Source organism: Desmodus rotundus, chromosome 12 (assembly GCF_022682495.2).
Source record: "Desmodus rotundus isolate HL8 chromosome 12, HLdesRot8A.1, whole genome shotgun sequence".
Taxonomy (NCBI): domain Eukaryota; kingdom Metazoa; phylum Chordata; class Mammalia; order Chiroptera; family Phyllostomidae; genus Desmodus; species Desmodus rotundus.
Genome location: NC_071398.1, coordinates 61,384,716 through 61,412,624, shown reverse-complemented (window position 1 = coordinate 61,412,624; position 27,909 = coordinate 61,384,716). Strand labels below are relative to the sequence as shown.

General features: G+C 45.4%; 1 protein-coding gene across 2 annotated transcripts; it reads left to right on the top strand.

The window, feature by feature from the left end:
* Positions 1-410: 410 nt before the first annotated feature.
* On the top strand, positions 411-18,858 carry KCNA3 (potassium voltage-gated channel subfamily A member 3). 2 transcript variants are annotated; one of them, XM_053915748.1, is made up of 2 exons: positions 411-3,603; positions 13,168-18,858. In XM_053915748.1, the coding sequence occupies exon 1, from the start codon at positions 547-549 to the stop codon at positions 2,278-2,280; it is 1,734 nt and encodes a 577-aa protein (XP_053771723.1). In that variant the 5' UTR covers positions 411-546; the 3' UTR covers positions 2,281-3,603; positions 13,168-18,858. The 2 variants fall into 2 exon arrangements, with proteins under 2 accessions (XP_053771723.1, XP_045059617.2); XM_045203682.2 differs by having other exon boundaries at positions 411-3,885.
* Positions 18,859-27,909: the final 9,051 nt, after the last annotated feature.

The window sequence follows — 27,909 nt, the reverse complement described above, 5'->3', positions numbered from 1 at the left end:
TCAGCAGGCTGGGCGCAGACTTGCCTCTTCCCCAGGGCGCCCACCTGGCCTGCCACCCCTCCCCGGACCCGGCTCCGAGTCCAGGGCACATCCCCGCCCTCCCTCCTCTCGCCTCCGCCAGCTGCCCCCTCGCGTCCGCGGCGCCCGCCTCCCCCGGGCCGGCCCAGGTGGACAGTGCGGGCGGAGCAGGCTGGGGCTGAGCCCAGGGGCCGGGGGCTCACGGGGGCGGGGAGAGCGGTGCAGACCCCGGAGTGCTGGAGGGAGCCCGGGTGACTCAGGGCCGCGGAGGGCGGCGAGGAGGAGCAGGCGGGCGGGCGCGCGCCGGGCGGGGGCGGGGGCGGGGACCGGGGCGGAGGCGGAGGGAGCGCGGGGGCGGGCGCAGAGGCGTCGCAGGCGAGGAGCCCGCGGGTCGCGCCACAGCCAGACAGAGCCCGGCGGCCGCGGCAGCAACAGGCGGCGGGCTGGGCTCGCAGGCGGAGGCGGCGCGGGAGCCGGGAGCGCGAGGAGGGGCGCTGGGGCCCGGCGCGGCCGCCCGGCCCCCGCCGCATGGAAGAGCATCTCAGCCTGCTGAGCTCGCCGCCGCCGCCCTGCGCCCGCCACCGCGCCCACCCTCCCCCGCGCCCAGCCGGCCGCGGCGCCTGCACCCTGGTGAACCCGGGCTGCGCCGAGTGCGCCGCGAGCCCCGAGCTGCCGCCCGACATGACCGTGGTGCCGGGGGACCACCTGCTGGAGCCGGAGGCGGCGGGCGGCGGCGGGGACCCGCCAGAGGGCGGCTGCGGCGGCGGCGGCGGCTGCGACCGTGACCGCTACGAGCCGCTGCCGCCCGCGCTGCCGGCCGCCGGCGAGCAGGACTGCTGCGGGGAGCGCGTGGTGATCAACATCTCGGGGCTGCGCTTCGAGACGCAGCTGAAGACCCTCTGCCAGTTCCCCGAGACGCTGCTGGGCGACCCCAAGCGGCGCATGCGGTACTTCGACCCGCTCCGCAACGAGTACTTCTTCGACCGCAACCGGCCCAGCTTCGACGCCATCCTGTACTACTACCAGTCCGGGGGGCGCATCCGCCGGCCGGTCAACGTGCCCATCGACATCTTCTCCGAGGAGATCCGCTTCTACCAGCTGGGCGAGGAGGCCATGGAGAAGTTCCGCGAGGACGAGGGCTTCCTCCGGGAGGAGGAGCGCCCGCTGCCCCGCCGCGACTTCCAGCGCCAGGTGTGGCTGCTCTTCGAGTACCCGGAGAGCTCCGGGCCTGCCCGGGGCATCGCCATCGTGTCCGTGCTCGTCATCCTCATCTCCATCGTCATCTTCTGCCTGGAGACGCTGCCCGAGTTCCGCGACGAGAAGGGCTACTTCTCCCCGCCGTCTCAGGAGCTGTTGGAGGCGGCCAGCAACAGCACCTCGGGGGCCCGGGCCGGGACCTCCAGCTTCTCCGACCCCTTCTTCGTGGTGGAGACGCTCTGCATCATCTGGTTCTCCTTCGAGCTGCTGGTGCGGTTCTTCGCCTGTCCCAGCAAAGCCACCTTCTCGCGGAACATCATGAACCTGATAGACGTCGTGGCCATCATCCCCTACTTCATCACTCTGGGCACGGAGCTGGCCGAGCGCCAGGGCAACGGACAGCAGGCCATGTCGCTGGCCATCCTGAGGGTCATCCGGCTGGTGCGGGTCTTCCGCATCTTCAAGCTCTCCCGCCACTCCAAGGGGCTGCAGATCCTGGGGCAGACGCTGAAGGCCTCCATGCGGGAGCTGGGGCTGCTCATCTTCTTCCTCTTCATCGGGGTCATCCTCTTCTCCAGCGCCGTCTACTTCGCGGAGGCGGACGACCCCACCTCACGGTTCAGCAGCATCCCGGATGCCTTCTGGTGGGCAGTGGTCACCATGACGACCGTAGGCTACGGGGATATGCACCCAGTGACCATAGGGGGCAAGATTGTGGGGTCGCTCTGTGCCATCGCCGGCGTGCTGACCATTGCGTTGCCGGTCCCGGTGATTGTCTCCAACTTCAACTACTTCTACCACCGGGAGACGGAAGGGGAAGAGCAAGCCCAGTACATGCACGTGGGGAGCTGCCAGCACCTGTCCCCTTCGGCCGAGGAGCTCCGCAAAACGCGGAGTAACTCGACTCTGAGTAAGTCGGAGTATATGGTGATCGAAGAGGGGGGTATGAACCATAGCGCTTTCCCCCAGACCCCCTTCAAAACGGGCAATTCCACGGCCACCTGCACCACGAACAATAACCCCAACTCCTGTGTCAACATCAAAAAGATATTTACCGACGTTTAATACGCTACAAGTGACATGCTGTGCTCCGCATTGTGTGCACTGTGCCCCCTGGTCTGTGTACGCCCTTGTTCTATACATTTCCAGACCACTCACCGAGGGAGGGACGCGCAGAAGCGGAAAGCACGTTTCGCTCTCCCCCCACTACTGCTTCACACTGAGCAGGTGGCTGTGTTGCAAGTGGGCTGCACTCTCAGCTCTTTTTTTTTTTTTTCTTTCTTTCTCTCTCTTAATCATGCAAACGACCAACTTAAACTTGATTTCCAGTACACGCCCTATGGGGTGTGGGGGGGGGGGGACTGGTACATCCTGGGAGGAAATGAAACTAAAGAACAGTTACAGTAACTGTTTAACCTCAGAATTGAAAAGCAGTTGTTGCTTTACTAATGCAAGCACATAACTTGGATGCTTCGGTTTGATGGACCTTTCGACATCATTGAATATTTAGTTCAATCGCAGACACTGTGGATATGTGGATGGAAAGTCCAATCAAAAAGACTTTTAAACCCACCATAAGTTTATTTCGTTTCTGACTGGAATTTCTATTCTATTTGGAACCCCCTTCCCAGAAGGGTAAGGAAGTCTGCAACTTTGAACAAAGGGAAATGCCCAAGATGCTCCGATCTCATTCATGAACTCTTTGGGGCTTGTTAGGCATTTCAGAAGTCTTAGACTAACAGGTTCCTGTGCAGTTCTGTGTGTGTGTGTGTGTGTGTGTGTGTGTGTGTTCCAGCCACTAGAAGCAGATGTGCTCAGTGCTGCTGAGAGAAACAAGAACAAAATTCCTAGTGCATCTGAAAGATAAACTTCTGCAGCATCACAAGGAGATTAAAGTGGCAGACACTCCTTCCAGTGGAAGTTACTAATTCGGACCTGACTGATGCAGTTTCCATAGCAACCCATGTTTCCTGGGAAACCCGAAAAAGGTTGTCATGGCATCTCTCGCTCTCTATCCCCGCCCCCCTAGCCCCTGCCGTTTCCACAGTAACCTTTCCAGATGGTTCCTACTTACGTGATTTCATAAGGAAAACCACTGTTTGAATAAACCGCACAAATAAAGTGAAGTCTGAGACTCCAAGGTGGTGAAATGAATCACGAAATGCATTTTTTTCCTACAAAAAAATCACTGATAGCCTCCTCTAAGGACTGAATTAAAAAGGAAAATATCGTCTTTGGAATAGTCGATATACACCACAATCACGCATAATGCGAATTAAACGCCAGTAATTAGGCAGTGCTTTCAAAAGATGCGCCTCTACTGTTTTCTTTCTCCGAGAAGTTTCCAGCCAACAAGTGAAATTAAAAAGAAAATCTGGAAGTGCTCTGGTACGTAAGCAGACGAAAGATTCAATCAGCGTGCCTGACCCCTTACTGCCAGGGACCTCCAGACTTCCTCTTAAAAATAAAAAACCCGGGTCCCGCAGCAGCACTGTCGCCAGCGCAGCCCTTGAAAAGCTAAGTAAAATCCAAACCTGAAAAAGGATGCGTGTTTTTAACTGAGGGAATTGCAGACAATCAGTGAAAAGGAGGGACGGGAAGTAACCAGATCTTGGGGAACTACCTCCAAGTTTCAGCCCGGCACCAGGGGTTGCCAGGAGACAGAATCAGGTGAGCACAGCCTGGGCTCCGGGGGGCGCTTCCCTTTTGTCCAGGGGAAGCAGGGAAATGCCGTTCGAGGTTGCAGGTTTGGTTGCTGAGACCTGCAAAACCAGCGGTTGTGTGTCAATTGCCTGCTAGGTGCCTTTTCAAGATCATTTAGGACACTTTTCCATGTGGTCGCCCTGTCGCTAACTGTCCCCTGGTTCCCACTGGTTCTTGCAAAAGGATGAAAGAAAAAAAAAAAAAAAAAAGGTCTTTGCTCTTCAGAATAGCCTTCACCCAAACCGAGCTGCGAATGATTCCATGGTTTAGTGGATTCATTCACTAACCCACTTGGCTTCTGAACAAGCTGTTTCTCCTTAAAAAGGAGTAAAAGACAGAAGCCACTGCCACCACGTTATTGTTCCGGTGTTAACTTACATAATAATTATTTGGCAGTATGTGGTAGTACAATGTTTTGAAACTAAAATGGTTAAAAATGCAATGAAGGTAACACTTTTTTAATGCAAGTAATTTTATAGACATTCTAGACATTATACATTTTGTACAATTATACATTGTCCACAATTATTTTTTGGTTTTGATAGGTTGTAACTATTCTGTCTTAGAGGAAATGAGAGTAACCCTGTTTTAAAGCTCATGAAGTGTTTTGGGGTAGTCAGAAGCCTCCTTACGTCACTGTTTGTGCATTGGAGACAGTGAAAAATGATGATTAAGACTCGAAGAGGTGGAAGAGGAAAGGAATCTATATACCTGGTCTTAGGACCATTGTTCTCATCGATGTGCTTCCAAATAGGACCCCTTTATCAGGTCTCCTCTGCTACTTGAGTTACTTTTAACATTGATCAGATTTTTGGTATTGTTAATGACCAGAAATTCTTTTTTTATGACCCATTTGGGTGGTTATATGTTAGACACACTATAGTAAGAACGCCGGAATAAATTTGGTATCTGTTTTTAAAAGATCTTAGCATAGAAATGAACAAAGTACAGAGACAGTTTTATTTGTATTTTTTCAGAGGATGTAGAAACCCTGATGAGTTCTGTACGTTGTTAATGGTTGTGCCATAATCTTTGGAATTGCGTGGATATAAAATAACAGTAATACAAAGGAGACCCCTTTTAAAAAAAATCTGGAGAAATATGAGCCTTAACTGTGGGGTCATGTATTTGCTTCTAGTCACCATATTGGTAGCTTCTTAAAGGTTACGGGTTCTGTGTTTTGACAGAGTTTTAGATGCACTTGCCTAGCGCAGAATGTAGCATCTTGTACGTACTTAATGCGCATCTGATGAGTGAACGGCTATTAACTTACATTAATGTTATTTTCAGGCTCTTAATGAAGTGGTTCAGTGCAGAAGCTTTGCATTCATATTGCCAGGGTTTGAATCCTGACTGTGCTGTTTGACCTTGAGCAAATTACTGAACCTCTCTGTGCCTCCATTTCCTTATTTGTAAAATGAGGATGATAAATAATACCTCAAAGTGGATGTTAAATATTAATACAGGTGTAACCCTTAAAAAAAAGGTAATGGCATGGTAAGCAGCAGTGATTTTGCTAAGAGATTACATTATTACATTATATTATTTGCTAAGAGATTACATTGTTGCTGTGGTCATTATTCACATGCATTGTTTAATTAACACTGAGCTTTGTGAAGGATATGGAACCCATAAATAATCAGTGTCTTCCTGTTTACTTTCTATGTAACGATAATAATTGCCACTTATTAAGTTCCTCAACACTTTTCAGCTCTGCAAGTTAAGGGGTATTAGCCCCATGTTGGGGTGGTAAAAAGAGACGGTTATGGTTAAATGATTTCCCTGAGACTTCACAGCTACCAGGTCATTCTGGCCCCCAAAACCCCCTGTGCCTTTCATTGGTGACTTGAAGGAGATGGAGAAAAGAAATTTCTTAGCTCTCAGGTTTGACTGCAGTCCATGTTACTAATTAATGACTTCCTGTGAGAGACACAGCTCCAGAAACCGATTTCATTCAGTGTCCTGATGATTAACCCTTGTCTCATCATCAGGTATTTTGAAACCGCAGGAATCAAATGTAAGTCATTTAAATTTGACGAGGAGATGGACTTTTCCAGTAAGAAAAGATTATTTTCTTATATGACTGATTTTTCTGGACTTAATATTATGCTCAGCAAGTGTAATGAGTCAACAGCAGTAATACCTGCTAGGACCACGGATAGTTTTCTGTTTGGGGGTGAATTTCCTATTTCCATGTGTTTTCATCTGCAGTGAATGATAGTACTATGCAAATGGTTATTTTTCCACCTCCTTACACTTTGCTCAGGTTACTAGAGATCCGCCCCAGAAAGTGGTGGAAACATTTTGACCCCCTCTCCTCAGAAGGGAGAAATTACTTAGAACAAAAGGATTGAAAGCAGGAGATTGCCAGTTCATTGAAATCTGCGACACTATTGCTTTATAAGAGCAACTATCCTCAGGAAAACATTAGGATATAATTTTGTTCCACAGAATAGCTGTGGCCCCTTCCCTAAGGTCCAAAAAAATCCAATGTATCGAAATGAGAATGGATAGTGACTGGGGCTTAGAGGAAAATGCTAACGAGTCTAGGCCTGCACAGGCCAGATAGCTTTGCCAAACCACAGGCTTCGCTGTCGAGCCCAGCTGCATGCCTTGGATGTTGGAAGGTGCACACGTGTGTCCGCACAAGGGATTTGTGGGGGGAGGGGTGGCTGGATGGGTGCACGTCCATCCCCACCCCGGAGGGAAAAAGTCTCTGTACCCTACAGCTGGTGAATCTAGAGAGCAAAATAGCTACATTATTAGTTTCTTTCCTTCATGGTGTAACGAAACTTGCATGCCCATCAAAGATGGTGACATCATCACACTCAGCTACACATCAGGGGGACGTGTTATATTGGTTATTTCTAAGCTTGGAAATAAAATTTGGGGGTTGAAATTTTAAAGGCACAGTATGAAGAAATTTAAACTTAGTGTCTGTTGACATAAGATATGGTATTTACCTCTTTGGCATATAACATACTCAAGTTATTGCTTTGCTGATGGTGTAGAAAGTCAATATATGTAATATATACCACTATTCTATTCTTTGGAGAATCATAACTGTAATTCACTGACTTCTATATGTTTAAAATGTCAACGTTTTCTGCAGCACCTTCCAAGTCCTTCCCACCTCTCATTGTGCATGAAAGTAATAACCCCTCCCACTGAGAAGTGCAAAGGGGCACACGTGCCCCTCCCCCAGTTTGCAGACTTAGGAAGTGCTCTGAGACAGAGGCGAGGAGCGGAAGTGGGGGAGAGAGGAGAGTGGGGGCTGGCTGGTCAGCATGGGCTGCTTTTCTGGCTGTTTTGTATTTGGCCTTTTAACTGAAGGAGCATAAAACTATTGCTTTTGTACAACTAAGTTCCTCTATTTTGATTGGCAATTTTATGTGTATTAATGAAATTGCTTGTTGTTTATAATCTGCAGAGGGTGGTTGATAACCTTTGAGAGCGGGCAGATCGGAGGAGGCAGGAAGAGGGGAGGGGAACCATGCAGAGCCCCAATTTCCCTCTTGTGACTCAGCTTCTAACCTCTTGCCAGAAAGTGGCCAGTGCTGTGGAGTCTATGCTAGTGTTCTGTATATGCTCATATTCACCCTGAGGTATACTTTAAATGATTCAGGCAGGTTAGAAAGTTTCCACGTATTTGTCATTGTTTTTGATGATACATAGATTAATTTTGTCCTTGAAATGGTAAAGAAGAAACACAGTTATGGTTTTCTCTCTCCCACTCTCTCTCTTTTTTTCCCCGTCCCTGGATGCGTTTTTTTCCTTGCATTTCAAATTTTGCACCATTGACCCTCAAATGCATTAAAGATGCGATCTGGAAAAGAGGCTGCATCGTTTTCTTGGGAGCCATTTTATTATCGTTGCAACCTAAGTGGTGCAGAGTAGGAGCTCTGGCCCGAAAAGTAAGTCCTGGGGTTCTTCAGCTGGCTGGTAAGGTAGCACTTAAACGAACGACAAGCAACGTTTCATCACGTCTGAAGAACCTGCGTGCAGGGCCCTGAGTTTGCAGATGTGGGGGGTTCACCCCGCCCCACTGTGGTGGTGGGAAGTGGAGAGAAGCTTTTTCTGGCCCCAGCGCTCCAGCCTCACCCGCACTGGGACTCTGAGCACAGAGGCTCTCAGGAACCTGTTGGGAAACCCACCAGCGTTTTCCAATGAGAATTCCCTGTGCCACGTGTTACGTGTCTACCAGCACTGCTCGGTCCCTTGTTTTCCATTAACTTAAACTGCTGCTCTTCACGTCGATTCTCTCTGACTCCTGAGGTTCTTCTCTTCGTGCATTTAAACATCTTACTGAAATTAAGGCCTATGATTTCACTGGGAGGATAAGCCCTGCTTGAGTCTGTTCTCTACAGAGCAGCCAGAGTTGTTGTCTTAAAACATTTGTCAGATCCTGTCACTTCTGTGTGGCAAGCCCCTCAGCTGGCTCCCCAGCTCACACACAGTATGACGAACTACAGGGCTTGCTGAGGCGGCAGGCCCACCTCCAGGAGCCCTCTTCCCCTTCTGACCTCTCCTCTCACCCTTGTCCCGTTTCATCCATGGCGCAGCCACGCTGGCCTCCCTCTCTTCCTCAGATACGCCAGGCTGGCTGCACCTGTGGTCCCCGTACTCTGTCCCCCGGCCTGGGTGCTGTTGTACCCCTGATGCCTGCATGGCTCACCCCACCCTCTCCCAAGGGGTCACAGGCTCGGGAAGCCTTCCCTGGCAACTCTGTTTAAAGAGGCAGCACCACAGTACTCCCTAGATCCTTTCTCTGCTTTATTTTCTCCTCTGGCACGTCAGACATTTCACTTCCTGTCTTTATTGTCCGTTTTCCTTTCCCTTCCGTGAGGACAAAGATTTCTGCCTTGTTCTTGGTAGCACATCCCTCGTGACCTGGAACATTACCCGGAATGAAGCTGGTGCTCCTTTAAGTGTGTACTCACGGGACGGGGTGGGGGACGGGACTGGAACTCCGATTTGAGTGCTTGAAGATGACAGGAAAATTGGCATGTCCTGCATCTCTGCCTCACCATGTCACCGCAAGGTCCATGCTGCCCACCCTGCTCTTTTGGACAAAGTTCCCCGCAGGAATTGATTCACTGGGGGAGGCTTCCGTTTGGTAAACGTGCCAGAAGGTTTTCCACACCAAGGACTACCCAATCTTGGGCGTACAATTCCTTGATATAAATAATTTAAATATAACGCTGGGTGAGATACCAACCACGTCTACTCACCATGGGTCCCTGGAAGTTAGAATGCTTCACAGAGACTGCGTTTCCTGCCTAGTAGCTAACAGAATGCTCTTTGCAAAGGATTCTCAATATATTGACCAGTTGGGTCAAGTAGTACAGCAAAAATCGGAACACACAAGTGTATCTCATGGACTCACCCATCTAGCAGACATTCTAAGAAACTTCCCAGTAAGTCAGTCTTAGTTTCAGTTAAGGGTGCACCCTTCAATAGCCCTGGGGTCTTTCATTACCGCAGGCTGTGATTGAATAAGGCATTAGAGATTTCATCAGTGAATTACCTTAAAGAACTACATTACTGTAGCTATGGCCTTGCTGGATAAAATGATTTCTTTTACAAAATAATCTGATTTTAAATGTAATTGTCAAGTCGGATGGTCGGATTACAAAAGTCAGCTATTTCGGGGTGTGCCTTTTTCATACATAAAGGAAGGCGGGGACCTAGAATCCATGAGCAATAAGAGCAGATTCTTAGAGCGACTTATCATGGCAAAACTTAGGCCATTTCTAAATAAAATGGGTGAGAGGCACCAGTAGCCTATGTAGGTATTGGGAAATTCCTAGTAGCTTGGAGAAACCCACACGGGTCGCGAGGACTCAGTGACACCAGTGACAGTACTGATATCGATGAGTATGCAGATGGTGTCATTATTTTACGTAATGTAGCAACGGACCTGCTTTCCTCTGCAGTGGGGGTGGGGGCTCTCCTGATAGGGAGAAGGGACCTTTCTCCACCCTGCCTTCTGAATTTTCTCCTTTCCCTGGGTTTCTCAGGCAGCAGACCAGAGACTGACCTGGCTCTTGCCTCTCAACACCTAAGTGGCACAACCTCTTTGCCAAATTCGTCACTAAATTAAAGACAATGAACGTACTTGCCTGACCTCACAGAGGTAGGCCAGCAGAAGTTAGACTCCCTGCTCCATCACTTTGTACAGTTAGGCCCGGGTAGGACAGAGGCCCATCGCCTCTCCCTCCTGAGAACACATTTTTTGTTAGGGCACTTTTTAAAGAAAGGGCACGAAATAGAGAATTGAAATGAATAATTTTTGTCTATTATTTTTGGTTTTTTCTGTGCTCACTTTGGCAGTACACATAGTAAAATATTTTTTGGACACGATCGAGGAATTCTAATGTGTGTTTTTTAACTAAATTTGGGTTTTATGGGATTCTCTATTATAACCTGGTACGATAAAGGCATTAGATAATTAAGAGGGAGCCTCTTACATTGCACTACATGCCATTACATTTTCTGTTTGCCTCGTGTATGACTGACTATAGGACAAAAACTATCAGCTATCTACTACCACGTTACCGTTATAAGAAATCATAATAAAAACCAGGTGAAACAAGAGTGACCGTATGTCAGATTTCAAAATGCAGTGAGCAACTCAAAACTGTAGAGAGAGATCCGCCCCCCCTCCCCCGCCCAAGTAATAACTGTGCTTGAATTGCTTTATACCTAGATTGGGTAAATCTTTACCTGCAACTATTAAACCTGTTTTCTAAAGGCCAATTGACTTTCCTGGGTAACTGAGTGGATTGAGCATGTTTAGTGGTCGTAGACCTACATACTGCTCCAAGTAGTATCGACTGCACCTCACAGCTCATTTGCCCGTCGCTTCCCAGAGTTTTGACAAAGCCCACATCTTAGCACATCACCAACTTTGATGACTGCGTTTAAACTTTTTTTGCTTGCGAAGCGTACACAATATCCAAGAGGCCAGTCGGAGATTCATACGTAATTGAGTGAGAAGTCTCTCTAGTCCCTGGGGCTAATTCGTCACCATTTAGTTGGTAGGATTTGTAGGACTTGCTGGTGTGCAGCAACTGTACGTTATTTAGTAGGTGTCAAAGTACAGACGCAGAAAACTGGGTTCCCGTAAAAGTCCGTGTTACGGAACGAGTCAGCCCTCCCCTCGCCGTCGAATACAAGTTGGAAAGGCTAACCGTCGTGTAAGCTGGCTTTCTGTACCTCTTTCATTTAGGCCTTGCGGGAGGTATTAATTACTTCCTCACAAACTTGATGATTATAGAAATTTGACTTACCTTCTTTTCTTGATTTGTATTTTAGAACATTTATTCAGCCACCTGTCTTCCATGGTAGGTCTCCACTTTCTATTATACTTCCTTTCTCTCTCTTTGTAGAGTTGATTTGGATGCTTAAGGTAATGTTTCTTCTTCCCAGCCCTTCAACCCATTCCTGAGCCACGAATGTAAACATTACTATTACTGTCCAAATAGCACATTTATTTTTTGTTTTTATTAAAATCACAACCCCCTCCACCGTACTTTTTTAATAATCCCAAGGGTGTTGAGACAGGTACTGACAGGTGAGCTTTTGAAAAGGCCCTTCTCCCATAGAAAGGATGTCACAGAAGCAAGACAAGACCAGCTACACAGAATCTTCTCAAGATAACCAGAGCTGCAGCAGCCCTGAGCGTGAGCTAGGCACTTAGGACATAAAATCATTCATGTTCCTTGTAATTTCTTGTAATTAGTAGTCCTTAATAGCTTTTCGACCATTATAATTTTCAAACTCTCATAATGAGAATTAAACGTACTGTAATACAAGAATATACTCTCGCTTTTGCAACAAAGATTAGCGGTAAGAACTCCCATGGAGGATGACCAAGTGAAATCCAGGTGAGGGAGAGAAACTTTCTGCCCGCTGGTTGTCCGGCGCACGGCAGACATACATTGGTCAGTTCAGTGAGTGAGCGATTCTTCCGTAAAAAGCACGCTCAGCTTCCAGAACGTGTGGCCAGGCAGTCCCCACGGGTCTGGGACACCTGCTAAAACCAGGAGGACGTGTGCGGAACAGTCTTCTCTAATTATGATGGGTAATATTGACATAGTGAAACCTGGAGCTGGGTTAGGTTAGCATTTCCTATTTTTGTCTGTGTAAGTGTTCTTTATATATTACAAAGTTAGTACATCTCTAGAGTGCCTAAATCTAATTTTTATCCATTTACTCATTCAACATATGTTCACTGAGGACATTCTATGTGCCACACACTGTGTGAAGTGATAGGGATTTATTCATTCAACACATGAAGTGCCTACTATGGGCCAGGCACCATCGTAGAATCTGGAGGTAGCAGTGCACAAGGCTCTTTTTAAGAACTACTTTACTGTCGACATTTCTTTTTTTTTTTTTTGGTAGCTGAGAGAGGAGAGCGCCAGACTTGAACTTTTAGTTCTTTGTTGTCTATAGACCTTGGTCAGGTGGTTATTGTTGTCTTAATTTGCGATTTCTTAAAGTGGTGCCTAACTGCAGAGCCCATGTTTTAAAGGATGAGCAGATTTTAGAGTTATTTGCAGAGACAAGATAAAGTAGAAGGAAGACATTCCTAGCACCTAGAGTGTGGTTCTCACAGTCCTCATTCTGAGTCTCTCTCTCTCTCTCTCTCTCTCTCTTCCCTCTCTATAACATTGAGAAAAATTAATTAAAACATACATTTTTCTAAAAAACAGTAGGTAGTCAAATCTTTCATATGACATTAAAGAAGATAAATTTTCCTGTTCAAAAAGCAACCCATTGGTCTGGGCTCCATTTGGATGTCGCCACTAAGAGAAGGGAAAGTTCATAGTTTCAGAATACTCTGAAAGTTTTTCTAACTTATAAATAAAACATTTAATAATGTGGCTAATAAGTTCAGAAAATTAAGTTGCTTGAACTTTTCAGGGTAACAGTTAAAAAAAACCAAAGTTTTAAAAAGTGTAAGGGACAGCTCTGGCCACTGTGGCTCAGTGGGTTAGGCATCATCCCGCAAACCGAAACGTCACTGGTTCAATTCCCCATCAGGGCACATGCCTGGGTTGCAGGTTCAGTCCCCACTTGGGGCACCTACGGAAAGCAGCTGATTGATATTTCTCTCTCACATTGATGTTTCTCTCCCTCTCTTTGAAGTATAATGGCTACAATATTTCATATTGGCGTAAGGTCTCTAATTTTTAAAACAATGAATAAACGGTAAATTACTGTGTTCGCTCTGTCCAACAGATACCTGAAGAGCCCCACGTAAAGAAAGGCCGAGCTGCACTGACCAGTAGGACGCTCACTTTCTCGCCGCCTAGCTCAGTGGGTCCATCACTGCCGGCCGGCCGTCTGCCAGCGTCTTTTGTTTCCGTTGACGTTACATAGCACGTCTCTAACAATTGCTTTCTGTGAAGGAAATAGCTCTGAAGATGTTCTTCACGTTGTATGCACTATCAAAGATACTCATCAAGAGACCAAGAATGTTAAAACCATTAGGGTATCATTTCGGCCTTTTGACATTTTGATGAAACCTAATGATCCAAAAACGCATCATGAGTATTGCTGAGGAAGAAACCTGAAATATTTGTTTCTGACGAGCCCTCTGCCACTGTTTTTCTTCTTTCAGCTGATTGCCGGGCTCTGTTGCATCACGAGATACCTTCCCGTTCCCTTCTTTGTTCTGGGTTATGTGTGACTTTATTTATGGAGCTGTGTTTTGTACCAAAGGCTCTCCTGCCTAGATTAGCCCATTTACACGTGAATAAGGGACGTCTACACTGTGTCCAGGTGAACGATGTGGAAGACAGACTTGCCTAAAAGAAATGTGCCTTGCTTGATTAAACACTCTTTTGTTTTTTAATTAAAAATGATAGATTTGCAAATTAATCTTGTAGGCAGGTATTAGCTGACCTTAACCTACAAAAAAAGGTTATGAGTGCTTACGAAATGTTTAAGTTGTCTTGCTTAACTAAAATTTAACGTTGAGTTACGCTTTTTAACAGTTTATACCTAATAGACTCATTCAGTTTAGTTTTCATGCTGCGTTCGGTGAGGCGGGACAAAGCACATTCTTAAAGATATATACAGTGTTTCATCTAATGTTTGTAGAATTTCTGTCAAGATTCTATAGGGAAAAGGTTTATTGATTCATCTTCTATTTTTATATTCTTTTAGAAAGGGATTTTTTTTCAGTACACAAAGCAAAGTTTCAGTTGGGGAAGAGATTGAGGAGGCTGTGGAGGTGATGTCCCATTTGGGGACATTTCACTACTGTGCCATTACCAATGTCCAGACTGTGACATTTCAGCCGAATGGTAGCTATTTGTATATTGTTTAATAAGCCTTATGGAAAGTCAAACTGTGAACCTTTAGGGTAAAGAAGTTGTCTCATGTCCATATTTTATTTTCAAAATATGCCTGAGCAAACGCATAAACAACCGGCCTCCTGTTAGGCAAATGCACAACAGTGCTAGGTTGCAATAAGAGCCCTTGGAGAATTTTAATTACTCTCCGAATGTTTTGGTAGCAAAGCCAAGATTATAATGCTTTCTGATGCCCTGTGGAAGGAAATGCAGGTGATGAGTTCCATTGTTAATATATAAGAATCAGTTACTGACACAAACTTACATCTATCAGCAGTAAAGCAGATGAATAGGAGAGACAATCCAAGTAACTTTCTTTGGAGGCAAGGTCTACATTGAGTTTTACACAATTTGCTGGTTATTTCTCTGTGGTCAAAACTAGGAGACCAGATCACCCCAGGAAAAAGTGAAGCCAAAGAGTGGTAACCACCTCCGATTTGAGCCATGTGAACCTCCAATCTGGACGATTAGTAACTAAAGTAAAGCTGTAGCCGCCGCCACACTTCTTTTTCTTCTGTGTTAGCCCATGTAGCAGAGACACCGGCCCAGAGAACCGTCCGTCCATTGCAGCCACTGGGATACTCATAATGGGCAGGCAACAGGGAAGTGATTTGCGTTACCTACCGGGATGATTGACACACATCAATCACCTGTCCTACGGGGAGTTCTTAGACAGGCAGATGTTTTTTTAGTAAGGACCTGTAGGCATTACAGCAATCAGCACCAACACTACCTTCCTGAAACACCAGTGACAACTTCAAGCATGACAATATATTTAGTATCATTTCTGCATTATTACTGCAGCCTACAGTTTCAACTAAAGACAAAACCGGGAGTTTTGCTGTAAAAGCACAGAATGGTACCAGATGAATAAGCTGCCATATCTGATATGACTCACTGAATGGGTAGTAAGATCAGTATCGGTCTAGAAGTGAGACGAGAATTCTTCCCCACATTCCACCTGTGGGGCCCTAGGGCGGTTGCCTGATGGGTGTGCTGGCTTGAATAACCCCGAAGCCCTTTTCCAGCCTGCAGGTCCTCATGCTCATTTGAAAAGGCTTTGAATACTTCCGTGCTCAGGTTTTCTGATGTATTTCTGAAGGAGAGAAAAAAAAGGAAATCAGACTTAGGCCTTGGAAGTGTCATATCATTCTTCAGATTGATGGCGAGAAGAGGAAATAGGGTTTTTTCTTCTCCTGTAAGAATTGTCACGGGTCTGTAATGGGATCGTGAAAAAGTAGACAAATCACTCTGCAGAATGGGAACAGGTGAAGGACATCCCTGGAAAAGAGGGGAGGTTATCTGTTCAGCTGAATTAGATGTGAAGGTGACTGAAACCGGCTTGGGGATGCGAAAACGGGACCAGAGCTCTACTGCACACACAGCCTTGTAATCCTGGGAGCAGGGGCGCTGGGGAGAGGCTGGAGGGGGAGGAGTGTTTGCCTTAAGGTCTCTTGACGCTTTTTGCACTCACAGCAGCTGGGTATGAAGCACACGGCTGCCACTAATGCTCCTGGGACCTCGGAAAGTCCCTTTGCCCTCTCTGAGCCCCGGTTTCCTTATCTGCACAGTGGAGACTTTACCTTTAGTCATCGGGATGTTCCTGTACCTCTTAGAACATTCTGAGCACTGTCAGATTGTGCGAACACGCGAGTGCAGGCGCACACCGCTCCCCTCACTCACTGAATGCCACCATCTCCACTCCACTCACGTGACCCAACAGACCACAAGCCAAACATTCCTGTTTCCAATGCTGCCAGCTGACCTCAGCAAGACGCGAAAAATGGGCACCTCACTTTTAATTTTGACCGTGGTTTATTCATTATGATTGAGCCTTTCATCTGGGAACATTAATTATCTAAGCAAAATGCCCATTCAGGTGAACCTTCAGTTAACACTTTTGTGATAAACACTTAGCAAGTCAGAATTAAATACGAGATGCTCACCAGTGGCCTGTGGCTGATTGCAAGGTACCTTTCTGTCACATTGCCAAGTTAATACCCTTTTGGTCCCAGAAGCAATGGCTACAATTTAAAATAATATTCACAAATCTTGCCAATTTTTATGATGACAAATGAGGCCCAATAGAGGCATATTATAATTAATTTTGCTCAGGAGTAAGAAACCAAATTCAGGGAAAACCCAAACGCTTTTGTTTGGCTTCAGGGGCCAGTTGGGAAAAGAAGGGATGGAGGTTTTGTACCATACAGATAAGAGATAATTATACCCATTGAAAAACAAGAGTATATTCTGGTTGCTGGTGTTATGGTAGAGATTGGAATAGAAAGGTGTTAAGTTATGGACACTGAGGAAATTGGTAATAAAATGGTAACAGTCCATTTGAATAATACAGAAGTATTTTGATATACCGAGGTGGTTTGTCCAGTTTAGGCTCCCATCCTCCCATTCAGAGATGGGGGCCGTTCTTCAAGGCCTCAAGCAGAATAGGAAATGTGTATTTTGACTAGTGGAGCAATTCACTAAACCATTTCAGCTGATCATTTTGGTTTTGTGAGTCTGAATTTTCCCTTTAGGTATAATTGAATCTCTTGTGTCTCAGTGTTAGTGATCTTTGTGAGAAGTAATTTTACCCATATTTTTAAAGTTGGTGAAATTCACTAAATGGTGATTCTAGCCTGTGGTGTTAATACTGCATCTTCCAGCAAAGTGTGAACTGACCGCTCTGAGCAAAACCATCGTAGGTGTCTCTTCTGGAAAATGGTTCCCGCGGTGTGGTCTCTTAATGCTGGGTTTGGGGTGGGGAGCTTCAGTATTTAGTTTACCTAAAACTGTCACAGTGTTTTTCCTAAATGCCATAAAATTGTATGATTCTAAACCAAATAGGAATATCCTCTTTTTTTATTTTCAATTTTAAGGTAACTGTATAGACCATTTTTAGAACTGTCTCATAAAATGGTATAATTTTCATTTAAAAGTTTCTACATATATATATGAGGGAAAGCAAACAGTGTATATCATTTTTCTATGTAATATGCTCCATGCAATAAAAATCCATTTTTGAAATCTTATACAAATAGTAATTTTGCAAATGTCAGAATAACGCACTTCAATTTTTTCTTAGCTATGTCTAACATTTATTTTCTCATACTTTGCCAAGATCATTTAATATTTTATTTTATTTTATTTTTGAATATTTTATTTAATCTTTAAAGTATCTATTTGAAATCATAAGACCATCTGAAGTTTAGAGATTAAACAGCCAAGGTCTTTAGAAAGATCAAGTGACTTTCCCAAGGTCGTACGGCCAGCAAATGGCTCTGAGTCTCGTGTACTTTACACTATTCACCTTCTGTCATTTTCTCCCCATCGCTGCCATTTTCTTTACCTCAACTTAACTTCATATACACATTGGGACATTTCAGGTTTTATCTACAGGGCGATGTTGCTGTTAATGTCAGGGCTTGTTAGCCAAAATACAGTCCTTCCGCAGGGTGATAGCCGACATCTCCCATGGGATGACATCCGGTATTGGGCCCACGCGCACACCCTGTCCACGGACCCTCAGTCCCGATGGTGTCAGAATGCTAGACCGAGAAAATGGTCTTCTCAGCCCATCTTCTGATTACCTTTTGTACAAATCCATCTTAGTGACTGACTGCTGAAACGTTTAAAGAAGCAATAACCGACCCAAGAAACTGCCGCCGTTCTGAGTCAGAGACAGCGCACAGTCCCGCCAGAAGAAGGCATGTGTCAGCCTGTTGCTGTCCACCACGTGGACTGTGTACGATGAGGGAGGACAGGGAAGGAGGGGGTGGGCAGGAAAACTGTCTTTATTTTAAAGAAAACTCATTCAACAGAAGTGGTTGTCCAGTATTAGGTAACAGTACTAACATTTGGCCAATAGTTCAATTACATGGTAAAGTTTTATCTACATAGTTTTTAATCCACTTAGGAACTCCCCAGATAAAATTACAAGCTGATGGCGGCTCAGGATGAACGCGGAGCACATTCAGTGCTCATCTGTGACATGACGCTGCACTTGTATTCTTTTTTCCAAATGTCTTGGACACACTGGCGGCTTTCCCTGGTCAACCAGCCGTTTGCGATGCGGTCTGTCCTTCGTGGCAGCCACGCAGTGGGCCTGCGGCCACACAAACGGGACCGATGCTGTGCTATATCAGGATTTAACATTTTCTAACCTCGCGTTTATTTTGTTCTCATCAAACAGATAAGTCAAACAAGTATCATTTTGTATGGAATGAAATAAGGACCATTCTTAAACAATAACGTCATATCCAATGGTGGAATCCTGAATGAAATGTAAAATAATCAAACACCTTTTATACTTGTTACTATCTTGTCTTCTTTTGACATTGAAGTTTTTAATTTATCACATATTAATGTAGAGTTAAAATCAGCTCCTCTGCCATGTTCTCTCCTGTTCTTGTCATGATAACTGTGGGCCTTCTGTTACGTAAATGTCAGCAAACACCTGTGAGTTGATTATGTGATATTTTCATCTGATCCATTTTTTAAATTTGCTGTTGGGTTTACAGTGTTATCATTGCAGATGTTATGTGCAGAATTCAATAAAATGCCAACAAAAAATCTTGTTACTCATATTAATAATTAGTTCCAAATTCTTTTATTTCTTTCCTTCTACCTCTCTCCCCACCCTTTTTTCTCTCTTTCTTTCTTCCTCTTGTTTTGATTTTGCAGAAGAGGGGACATCAAAAGCTGGGCAGGTGTCAACAGCCGAAGCATCAGCGCCTTCGGACCCGCTCCGCAGACTGTCACGTGCTCCCTCACGTGACTGTAGAGCGACCTCGGTGCATGACCCTTAACAAGTCCTTCGGGCGCCACCGTTGCCTGGGTTTCTTCCATCGCTCCCTACCCCACACCTTGCCGAGAGCCCAGAAAAGTCTCGAGGAAGAAAACCCTTATTTGACATAAGTCTGTGCCTTCATACTTGTGTCAGTTATACGAGAAAATTGTGGCAAGGCAAATATACATTATTTCACCCAAAGTATGAATTGAACATCGATTGTGTGTGCCGCCCCGTGCAAAGCCCTGTGAGTGGATGAAAGCGACCCGGCTGTCGGAGCACTTAGCGTCCAGTCGGTGATGTATGTACACTCCTGAGCTTGCAGGTTAGGATCTTCATCATTTAGACTTAGTCCAAGGTCACATAAGAACCCTTTGTTTCCCACATGTGGTCTCTACCTATCTCCAGTACTTTTGCACCACGATAGACTCTGATTTCTTATAACCAGCCTTTGCAGACCCACTGTTCTTTTTTGGGGCTTAGCACTGTTGGCCCTGAGCCTTTTTCCTGATGGCAGCTAGTTACTCCAAAGTGTCTGGGCTTCGGAATGTCAACAAAGGGCCGCACCGCCAAAACAGAGGCCCTCTCGTTTCCATCTGGGGTTTTACTTTATCTTAAAAAAAAAAAAAAAAAAAAAGACAGAGTTGGGCTGCTTTATTCATGTAGCAATTAGCTACTAGAGAAAAGAACAAACATATTTTTCCAAGCTTCCAGTTGAAAGAAGAAATCACTGTGTTTAAGCTTTCCGGTCCTGCAACTTTGGTGGTGGACTCTGTGAGCCATAATTTGCATTTCATTTTAAGGAACCATATCTTTAAGTCCTTTGAAATATTTACAGAGTGAATTAAGCAACACAGTTTGTTCCAAGGCATTCGAGACACCCTCTTTGAACCTCGCCTCCTTCAGAGAGAACTCGCGCTTTTCCGCTGGACACCAGCAGAAACGAATCAGTGCGTGAGGGCTGCTGCGTGTCTCTGGAGGGGCAGGGCCTGGACAGTCCTCCGCGCGTTCCCTTTTAAATTGTAATCTTTATCAGTGTTGTGCTTTTCTCTCCCGTAGGTCTATTAATTGTGTACTTGTTAGGTCCATCCATCACAGCCCACATAGGTTACATGGCGGTTTTCTCTAATCCTTTGTTCACTCCAAGTAACACCTGATGACGTGAGTCATAGGGGAGCAGAGGGAAGCCAAAAGAAGAACAGACACCTCCAGAGACAGCACTATCCTCTAAAACGTAAGGTCAGTGAAGTCATTGTTTTGGAAATGCAGCCACAAGAGAAGGAACAAAGCAAATGACCCAGAAATCTGATTTCAAAACACGCAGTTGACAAGGAAATGAGTCTGCATGGCCCAGTCCCTCGCCGCGTCTGGTCCAATTTGGCCTGATGACTGCTCCTGGATGAGGAGGAGGGACACAAATTGACTCATAGCCACCACCTCATTAACTTTGACAGCGTCAGTGAGAGGTGGATGCCAGGTATTACCGAGCTGATTTATATCCATTACGCCAGCCACGAAAACAAACAGTTACTTCCACATCCCCGGAGTCTCCAAGCTATCAGATGTCGCATGATGAAAGTTAGTCAGCGGGCCTCCTGGCAATGTGGAAGCTGGGCCAGAGGGTGATAAACATGCCTGATGTCCTCGGTTTCATCTGTCCCTGCAGAGAAGCTGAGGAACTCTGCAGAGGAAAGTGCTAAGCTGTCTTCTGATCTGTGGGATGGGGATGGAATAATTAGGAGAGAAGGGAAAAGTGGCCTTCACAACATGGATGTGAATTTTTGTGGCAGAGTTCATTTTTGCCTTAGAATTTCTGGAGGCAATTTATGAAGCTGATTAAACTCTCTGTGTCCTCGTCTTGAGAAAGTAATGAGCTTTTGATTGGGATATGCTTCCCCCTCCAGGGATGTGGTATGCCCGCGGGAGTGCCCTCTCCATCAGGCCAAGCTCTCGGCACGTGTAGTAGCTGGGAAGGAAGCTGGCAGACGCGACTGCAGGGCTGCACCGTACTCGAACGTCCAGTTAGGATTAGACAGCTCCCCAGAGACACTGCACGGGTGACCCACCTTCCCAGGATGCCTGGGGTGCACATGAGTGGGGCCCTCCAGCTGAACTGTGCTTTATAACATTTATGATACCTCAAGTATATAGACAGTGAAAAGCAATCTGTGATGTGTGAAATGCTCAGAGGAGCTAATACCACACACTTTTTACACATGAGTGTAAAAAGGGCACCGATATACTGGGTGCATCTCTATGTGATTTGTGTAAGGTCGACGTGGGCAGGCAATTTCAGAGAACGACTGGAACGCAAGGTTTTCGGATTCCTGATCCGAGATTCCTTTTGCACAGCTGCACTCCCCACCCCGCAGCACCCCTGCGGGCTCAAATGCTGGCTTTCCTAAGAAGTGAGGCAACTGGAGGAGTTATCAGCAGGGTGTCTTGAAGAAGCACAGAAGACAGGCCTTCCCACTCTATTTGTCCTTCACCATGTCCAAAGCAGCAGACCCAATCTCGCCCGGCACACCCTCCAGACCCAGCCCCCTCACCTTAAAGTAAAACCCCCAAAAGAAATAGGGGTCTATTCATTAGTCAAAAATATTTCCTGAGTACCCATTATATGCCATTTCTCCTTCTCTTTCAGTGAAAAAGTCCCAAATCTAGAGCTCTGGTCCATCCTGTTCAAGCTCCTCCCAAACTCGACTTCCTCAAAATATTGCTGTCTTGGCCTTTCCACCCAGTGTTTTCCCAGCCCCGAAGCTTTGGTTAATCAGTGTACATATGTTCCCTCGACCACATATCCGTCTTCAACTCTCTTTGTCCCCTTCCCTTCAAAGTCAAACTTTTTTAAAAGAAGCTGTCTTTTCTTATGACTGAGTAGTATTCCACTGTACGTATGTACCGCCCCTGCTGCCGTTTGGAACAGCGTGGATGGACCTTGAGAATATGCTAAGCGAAGTAAGTCAGACGGAAAAGTTGAAACCCGTATGATTCCACTCACATGTGAGATATAAAACTGAAAGCAACAAATGAACAAAAAAGGAACAAAATCCACGGACACAGACAACAGTATAGTGGTCCCTGGAGGGAAAGGGGAGTAGGGGGTAGTAAAGAGTAAAGGGGGTCGAATATACCGCGATGGAAGACGATTGGCTTTAGGTGGAGGGCACACAATGCAATGGACAGATGATGTGTCATAGAACTGGACACTGGGAACCTATACAGTCTCATTAACCAATGTCACCCCAATACATTCGATTCAATAAAATAAAAACTGTTCAAAGTCGTCCCTACTTTCTTACCCTCATCTGACGTTCTCCTGTACTCTCATCTCGCTGTCACCTGGCTCCCGCCTCCACCTGTGCGCTGTGTTTCCTCACTGCTGGCTTGCTTTCCATCCCTCGGATCTTGTCTTGCTCAATCTCTGTACTTGACGCAGTTGGCCCATCCCTCCTTCCTGGGTTTTCGGACACTACCCTTTTTCTTCTTTCCAACTCTTCTTAGTCACTTCCACTGACTTGTCTTCCTCTTTTCACTTCTTAAATACCGCTGCTTCTCATGGTTCCGATCTCAGCTCTGACCTCTGACCTTTTTCTCAGGGTCTAAACTCTCCTCAGGTCACGCAACCCAATGTCTTCGTTTTAACTGCTCTCCGAAATCCTTGTCTCCAGCCAGATCGATATCCTGAATACCATTTTTACTGTACTCCAGGGGCCGGTTTTTTCCTCAGCCAATCATTTCCTTCCTGCCCACATCCCATTCTTAGAAAACCTGCCAACCCACAGCCTAGAAGCGACAGCCCTAGAAACCATGTAGGCCCACTCTGTGCCCACAAGTGGTCACCTGACCCAAACTGAGCCAACTAGATTCTCCCTCCCTGGAAAGTGTTTTTGAGACTTGGAGACTTAGGGGATTGGAGTGATTAGGCAGAGATCTAAGTCAATTGGAGTTGAGCTGAGGTCGGCCTCTTGACAACCCTAAACCCATGTTCTGCTGAAGCTGAGTGGAGAGTAAACAGCTATAAAGCAGAACGATCGTATGGCCCCACTGAAAGATGGAAGGGAGCTACAGACAAATTTCCAGTGTGTGGAAGCCCAACTCTGGCCCCTGCTCTGGGGTTCTATGAGATTTCTTCTACAACTTCCTAATAAGCCTGGATTTTGTTAGCTAGTATTATGGAGTTTCCTGAGCCCCGTGGGCAGTTTACCTTTTGAATGCCAGTCTCCTTGCCAGTCACGTCTTATTGGCTGGTCTCTCAGTGGTGCAAGGTCCCTCAAACTCTACATGGCCAACCCAGAGTGACTCATTTCCTGCTCGGCACACCACGTGCCACCGTCACTGCGTTCTCACATTAGGAGACAGGACCACTGCTCCTTACGCTACTGTTTGGAAAGCTAAGATAATCTAAGCTTAGATTTCTCCTCACTCACTCCCTCTTCACCACCAATAAATTCCTGATGCAACTGCCTCCCCACCCCGCCTCTGAATTGTTTCTGTACCTTGTTATTTCTTGCCTATTTTGCCTCAGTAACCTCACAATTTGTCATACTACAGCCAAAGTGACCTTCGTAAACTATAAATATGTGAATGAATATGCTAATGCTAAAATATTTCAATGACCCCTCCTTTATCCTTTTAGAATAAAGGCCAACCTTTCCAGCATGACATCGAAAGCCCTTCGTAATCCATCTCCTCATCTCTCATCACCCTCCAGCAGGTCCTCCCTGCTCTGGTCGCCCGGCATGGCTGGGAACTCCTTGAATGTAGCACGCTCTCTCTTCTCTGCATCTCGCCTGTGCTGCTCCCTCTGCCCACACCTTTTTCCGCCCCCTCCGCCCATCCACACTGTCCTCCTCGTCTGGGTGATAGCCACTTCTCCTTCAGGACTTCCTCTAGGTGGCATCTCCTCGAGGAAGACCCCAGTTAAGTACCCCTTTGAAGTACTGTCAAAAGCCCTCTGTCAAAGAACTTAACACAAAATCTAACTGTCGACTTCCTCATCTCCTTCTAAAAAGTGAGCCACGTGAGAGCTGATTCTGTGTCCCGGTTGTCTTCACGTTTACAGCGCCTGGCGTAGAGTGGGTGCCCAATCAGCCCTTGTTGAACAAATGGGAAGCTGAAAAGACGCAGTTTCTGCCCTCAAAGACTGCATAGAAGTAGTAGAAAATGAGAAAGCCTATGAGTATGGCGTGCTGACAAGTTCTACACCAGACAGGCTCAGGGTACGATGAGCAAGAAGGAAAGGACAATGAGCTCAGCTCAGGGGCCTTCCGGAAATAAGACAGGAGCTTAGGTTTGACAAGTGAGAGGAGAGGACTGAATGAGGCCCAGGAGGAGGTGACTGGTTTTCAGCTCCTTGCAGCCAGGGCCAGTCTAGTTCTCTGTCACAAGCTGCAAAAGCTGCCGCGAATTGCCGTGCCTTTGTGCGGAGGCTCCCAACACTAGACACAGAAAACCTATGCTTGCCAAGGAAACTAGACAGTTTTCTTAGCAGTGCAAAACCTTTTTTTAAAACTCTCAAACTATTGCAGTACTTAAAAATATTTTGGATTCACTAAAACCCAAAGTATGGCTCTCTTGGAAAGTTTCCATCTATTTTGAAACACATGAGTGTCGAGGACATTAGTCCGTACTTCCAAATCAACCACACTTACCTCATCTAGTTGCTGCTGTAGAAGATCTGTTTATTATTCCAGGAATCTTCAGGGTCCTTACTGTAAGCTTTCAGACTTAGAAACAGGAAATCAGATTCTATCTCAAGTGTAATATTAACTGCACTTTTTAAACATTCCCAGTAGTTTCTAGACTTCATCAGAGGGCTACTGCAATCTCCAGTCCTTTGAAGTAGTCAACTTGGACGAGAGCCCTTGGGTTTAAACTACACTGAATTTGTTAATATCTCTAGGAAACACTCAGCCAAAGTGACTCTCAGTTCAAATGGACTCACACATTCTCATTTTTGTGGAATCTACAGGAAGGAGGCCCCAAACTTCAAACCTATATAATCAAGAACCACTGACTCCCTTAGAGTAAGAATTCAGTTACTGATCATTCTAAGCAAACTTCTTAACGAAACTGAAAATATGTATCTTCCTACTTGTGAAAACATACCAAAAAAAGAACATAGAATTACTGGAAAGTAAAATACTAACTCTAAAGGCTGCAAATGGGCCCCAGTCCACGTTATTCACTGAGACTCCTTCAGGTCTATTGAAGAGGAATTTAAGGAGACAAAGAGTAAGATATAATTAATGGAACTTGGTGTTGGTGATTATTCAGAGACAAATTATAAGGCTTCCACTGTAACAGGTTCCCGCTAGCTTAGAAGGAACAAAGCTCTTTTGTTCTAAGGATGGGCCGTAATAGCCATTCTCCGATAAATCTCATTTCGTTTTCCCCAGATGATTATCTGCCAGCTGAGGAGACTTCAATCTGGAATCCTTTCGTGTAGTTTCCACTGGAAAAGACTTTTAACATCTAGTGCTACAGAAGAGCTTCGCATTTTGAAATCTACATTACTTACTAGAAATAATAGATGAATTCAATCAAGTAGCACAATACAAAATAAATATCCAGAAATGAGTTTCATTTTTATACACCAATATTGAACTTTCAGAAAGAGAAAATAAGAAAACAATGACATTTACAATTGCATCAAAAATATGTAAATAAAATACCTAGGAATAGATTTAACCAAGGAGGTAAAAGACCAGTACTCAAAAAGTTATAAGACATTGAAGGAAAAAACTGGAGAAGACACAAATAAGTGGAAGCATATACTGTGTTCATGGATAGGAAGAATTAACATCATTAAAATGTCCATACTACCCAAAGCATCTATAGATCTAACACAATTCCTATCAAGATACCAATGGTGTACTTCACAGATCTAGAACAAATATTCCAAAAATGTATATAGAACCACAAAAGACCCAGAATAGCCACGCAATTTTGAGGAAGAACAAAATTGGAGAAATTGTGCGACAAATCTGATGACAAACTATGCTACAAGGACATAGTAATCAAAACAGCATGGCACTGTCGTAATAACGGACACATAGATCAATGGAAGAGAGCAGAGAGCCCAGAAATAAACCCATGTCTCTGTGGTCAATTAATATTTGACAAAGGAGGCAAGAACATACAATGGGGTAAAGATAGTCTGTTCAATAAATAGTGTTGGGAACACTGGACAAATGCATGCAAAAAAAAAAAAAAATGAATCTAGACCACTCTTACACCATACACAAGAATAAACTCAAAATGGATTAAAGACTTAAATGTAAGACTCAAAACCATAAAAATCCACCCTGGCTGGTGTGGCTCAGTGGATTGAGCACGTGCCTATGAACCAAAGGGCCGCTGGTTCGATTCCTGGTCAGGGCGCATGCCTGGGTTGCGGGCCAGGTCGCTGGTGGGGGGGCGTGTGAGGGGCGACCACACATTGGTGTTTCTCTCCTTCTCTTTCTCTCTCCCTTCCCTCTCTCTATAAATAAATAAATAAAATCTTTTAAAAAAAAACCATAAAAATCCTAGAGGAAAACACAGGCAGTAAAATCTCCAACATTTCTCGTAGCAATATTTTTTTTATATATCCCCTTAGGCAGGGGAAACTAAAAAAATAAATAAACAAATGGGACTACATCAAACTGAAAAGTGTTTGCACAGAAAAGGAAACCATTGACAAAATAAAAAGACAACCCACTAAATGGGAGAACATAATGCCAGTGATACATCTGATAAGGGATTAATATCCAAAATTTATAAAGAACTTAAACAACTCAACACTAAAGAAACAAACAACCTAATTTAAAAATGGGCAAAGGATACGAATAGACCCTTCAACAAGGAGAACGTACAGATGGCCAACAGACATATGAAAAGATGCTCAATGTCACCGATCATCAGAGAGATGCCAGTTAAAACCACAAATCACCTCACCCCTGTGAGAATGACAATCATTAATAAATCAACAAACAACAAATGTTGCAGAGGATGTGGAGAAAAGGGAACCATCGTGAACTGTTGGTGGGAAGGCAGATTGGTGCAGCCACTGTGGAAAACAGTATGGCGTTTCCTCGAAAAATTAAAAATGGGCCCTGGCTGGTGTGGCTCAGTGGATTGGGTGCAGGCTGAGAATCAAAGAGTCACCAGTTTGATTCCCAGTTGGGCACAGGCCTGGGTTGCGGGCCAGGTCCCCAGTGGGGGCCACATAAGAGGCAACCACACATTGATGTTTCTCTCTCTCTCTTCCTCCCTCCCTTCCCCTCTGTCTAAAAATAAATAAATAAATTTTTTAAAAAAAATTAAAAATGGAATTGCCTTATGATCCAGTGGTTCCACTTGTGGGAATATATGCAAAGCAACCTGAAGCCCTAATTTGAAAGAATATATGCACCCCTATGTTCATTGTACAATAGCCAAGATTTGGAAGCAGCCCAAGTGCCCATCAGTGGATGCGTGGATAAAGCTGAGGGATACTTACACAACGGAACACTACTCGACCACAAAAAAGAAGGAATTCTTACCTTTTGCGACAGCATGGATGAACCTGGAGAGTATTATGCTAAGTGAAATAAGCCAGTCAAAGGCAAATACCATATGATTTCGCTTATATGTAGAATATGATGAACCAGATAAACAAAAACAGAAGCAGACTCATAGATAACGAAAACAGACTGGCAGCTGTCAGAGGCAGGGGGAGTTGGAGGGCCGGGTGAGAAAGCTGGAGGGACTAAGCAAAAACAAGCCCCACAGACACAGACAACAGAGTGGTGATTACAAGAGGGAAGGCGGGGCGTAGAAGAGGATGAGGGGGAAATAAATGACAACAGAAAG

What these genes read in the sequence shown, in the direction of transcription:
- KCNA3 (XM_053915748.1), top strand. Translation starts at nt 547, where the DNA reads ATGGAAGAGCATCTCAGCCTGCTGAGCTCGCCGCCGCCGCCCTGCGCC.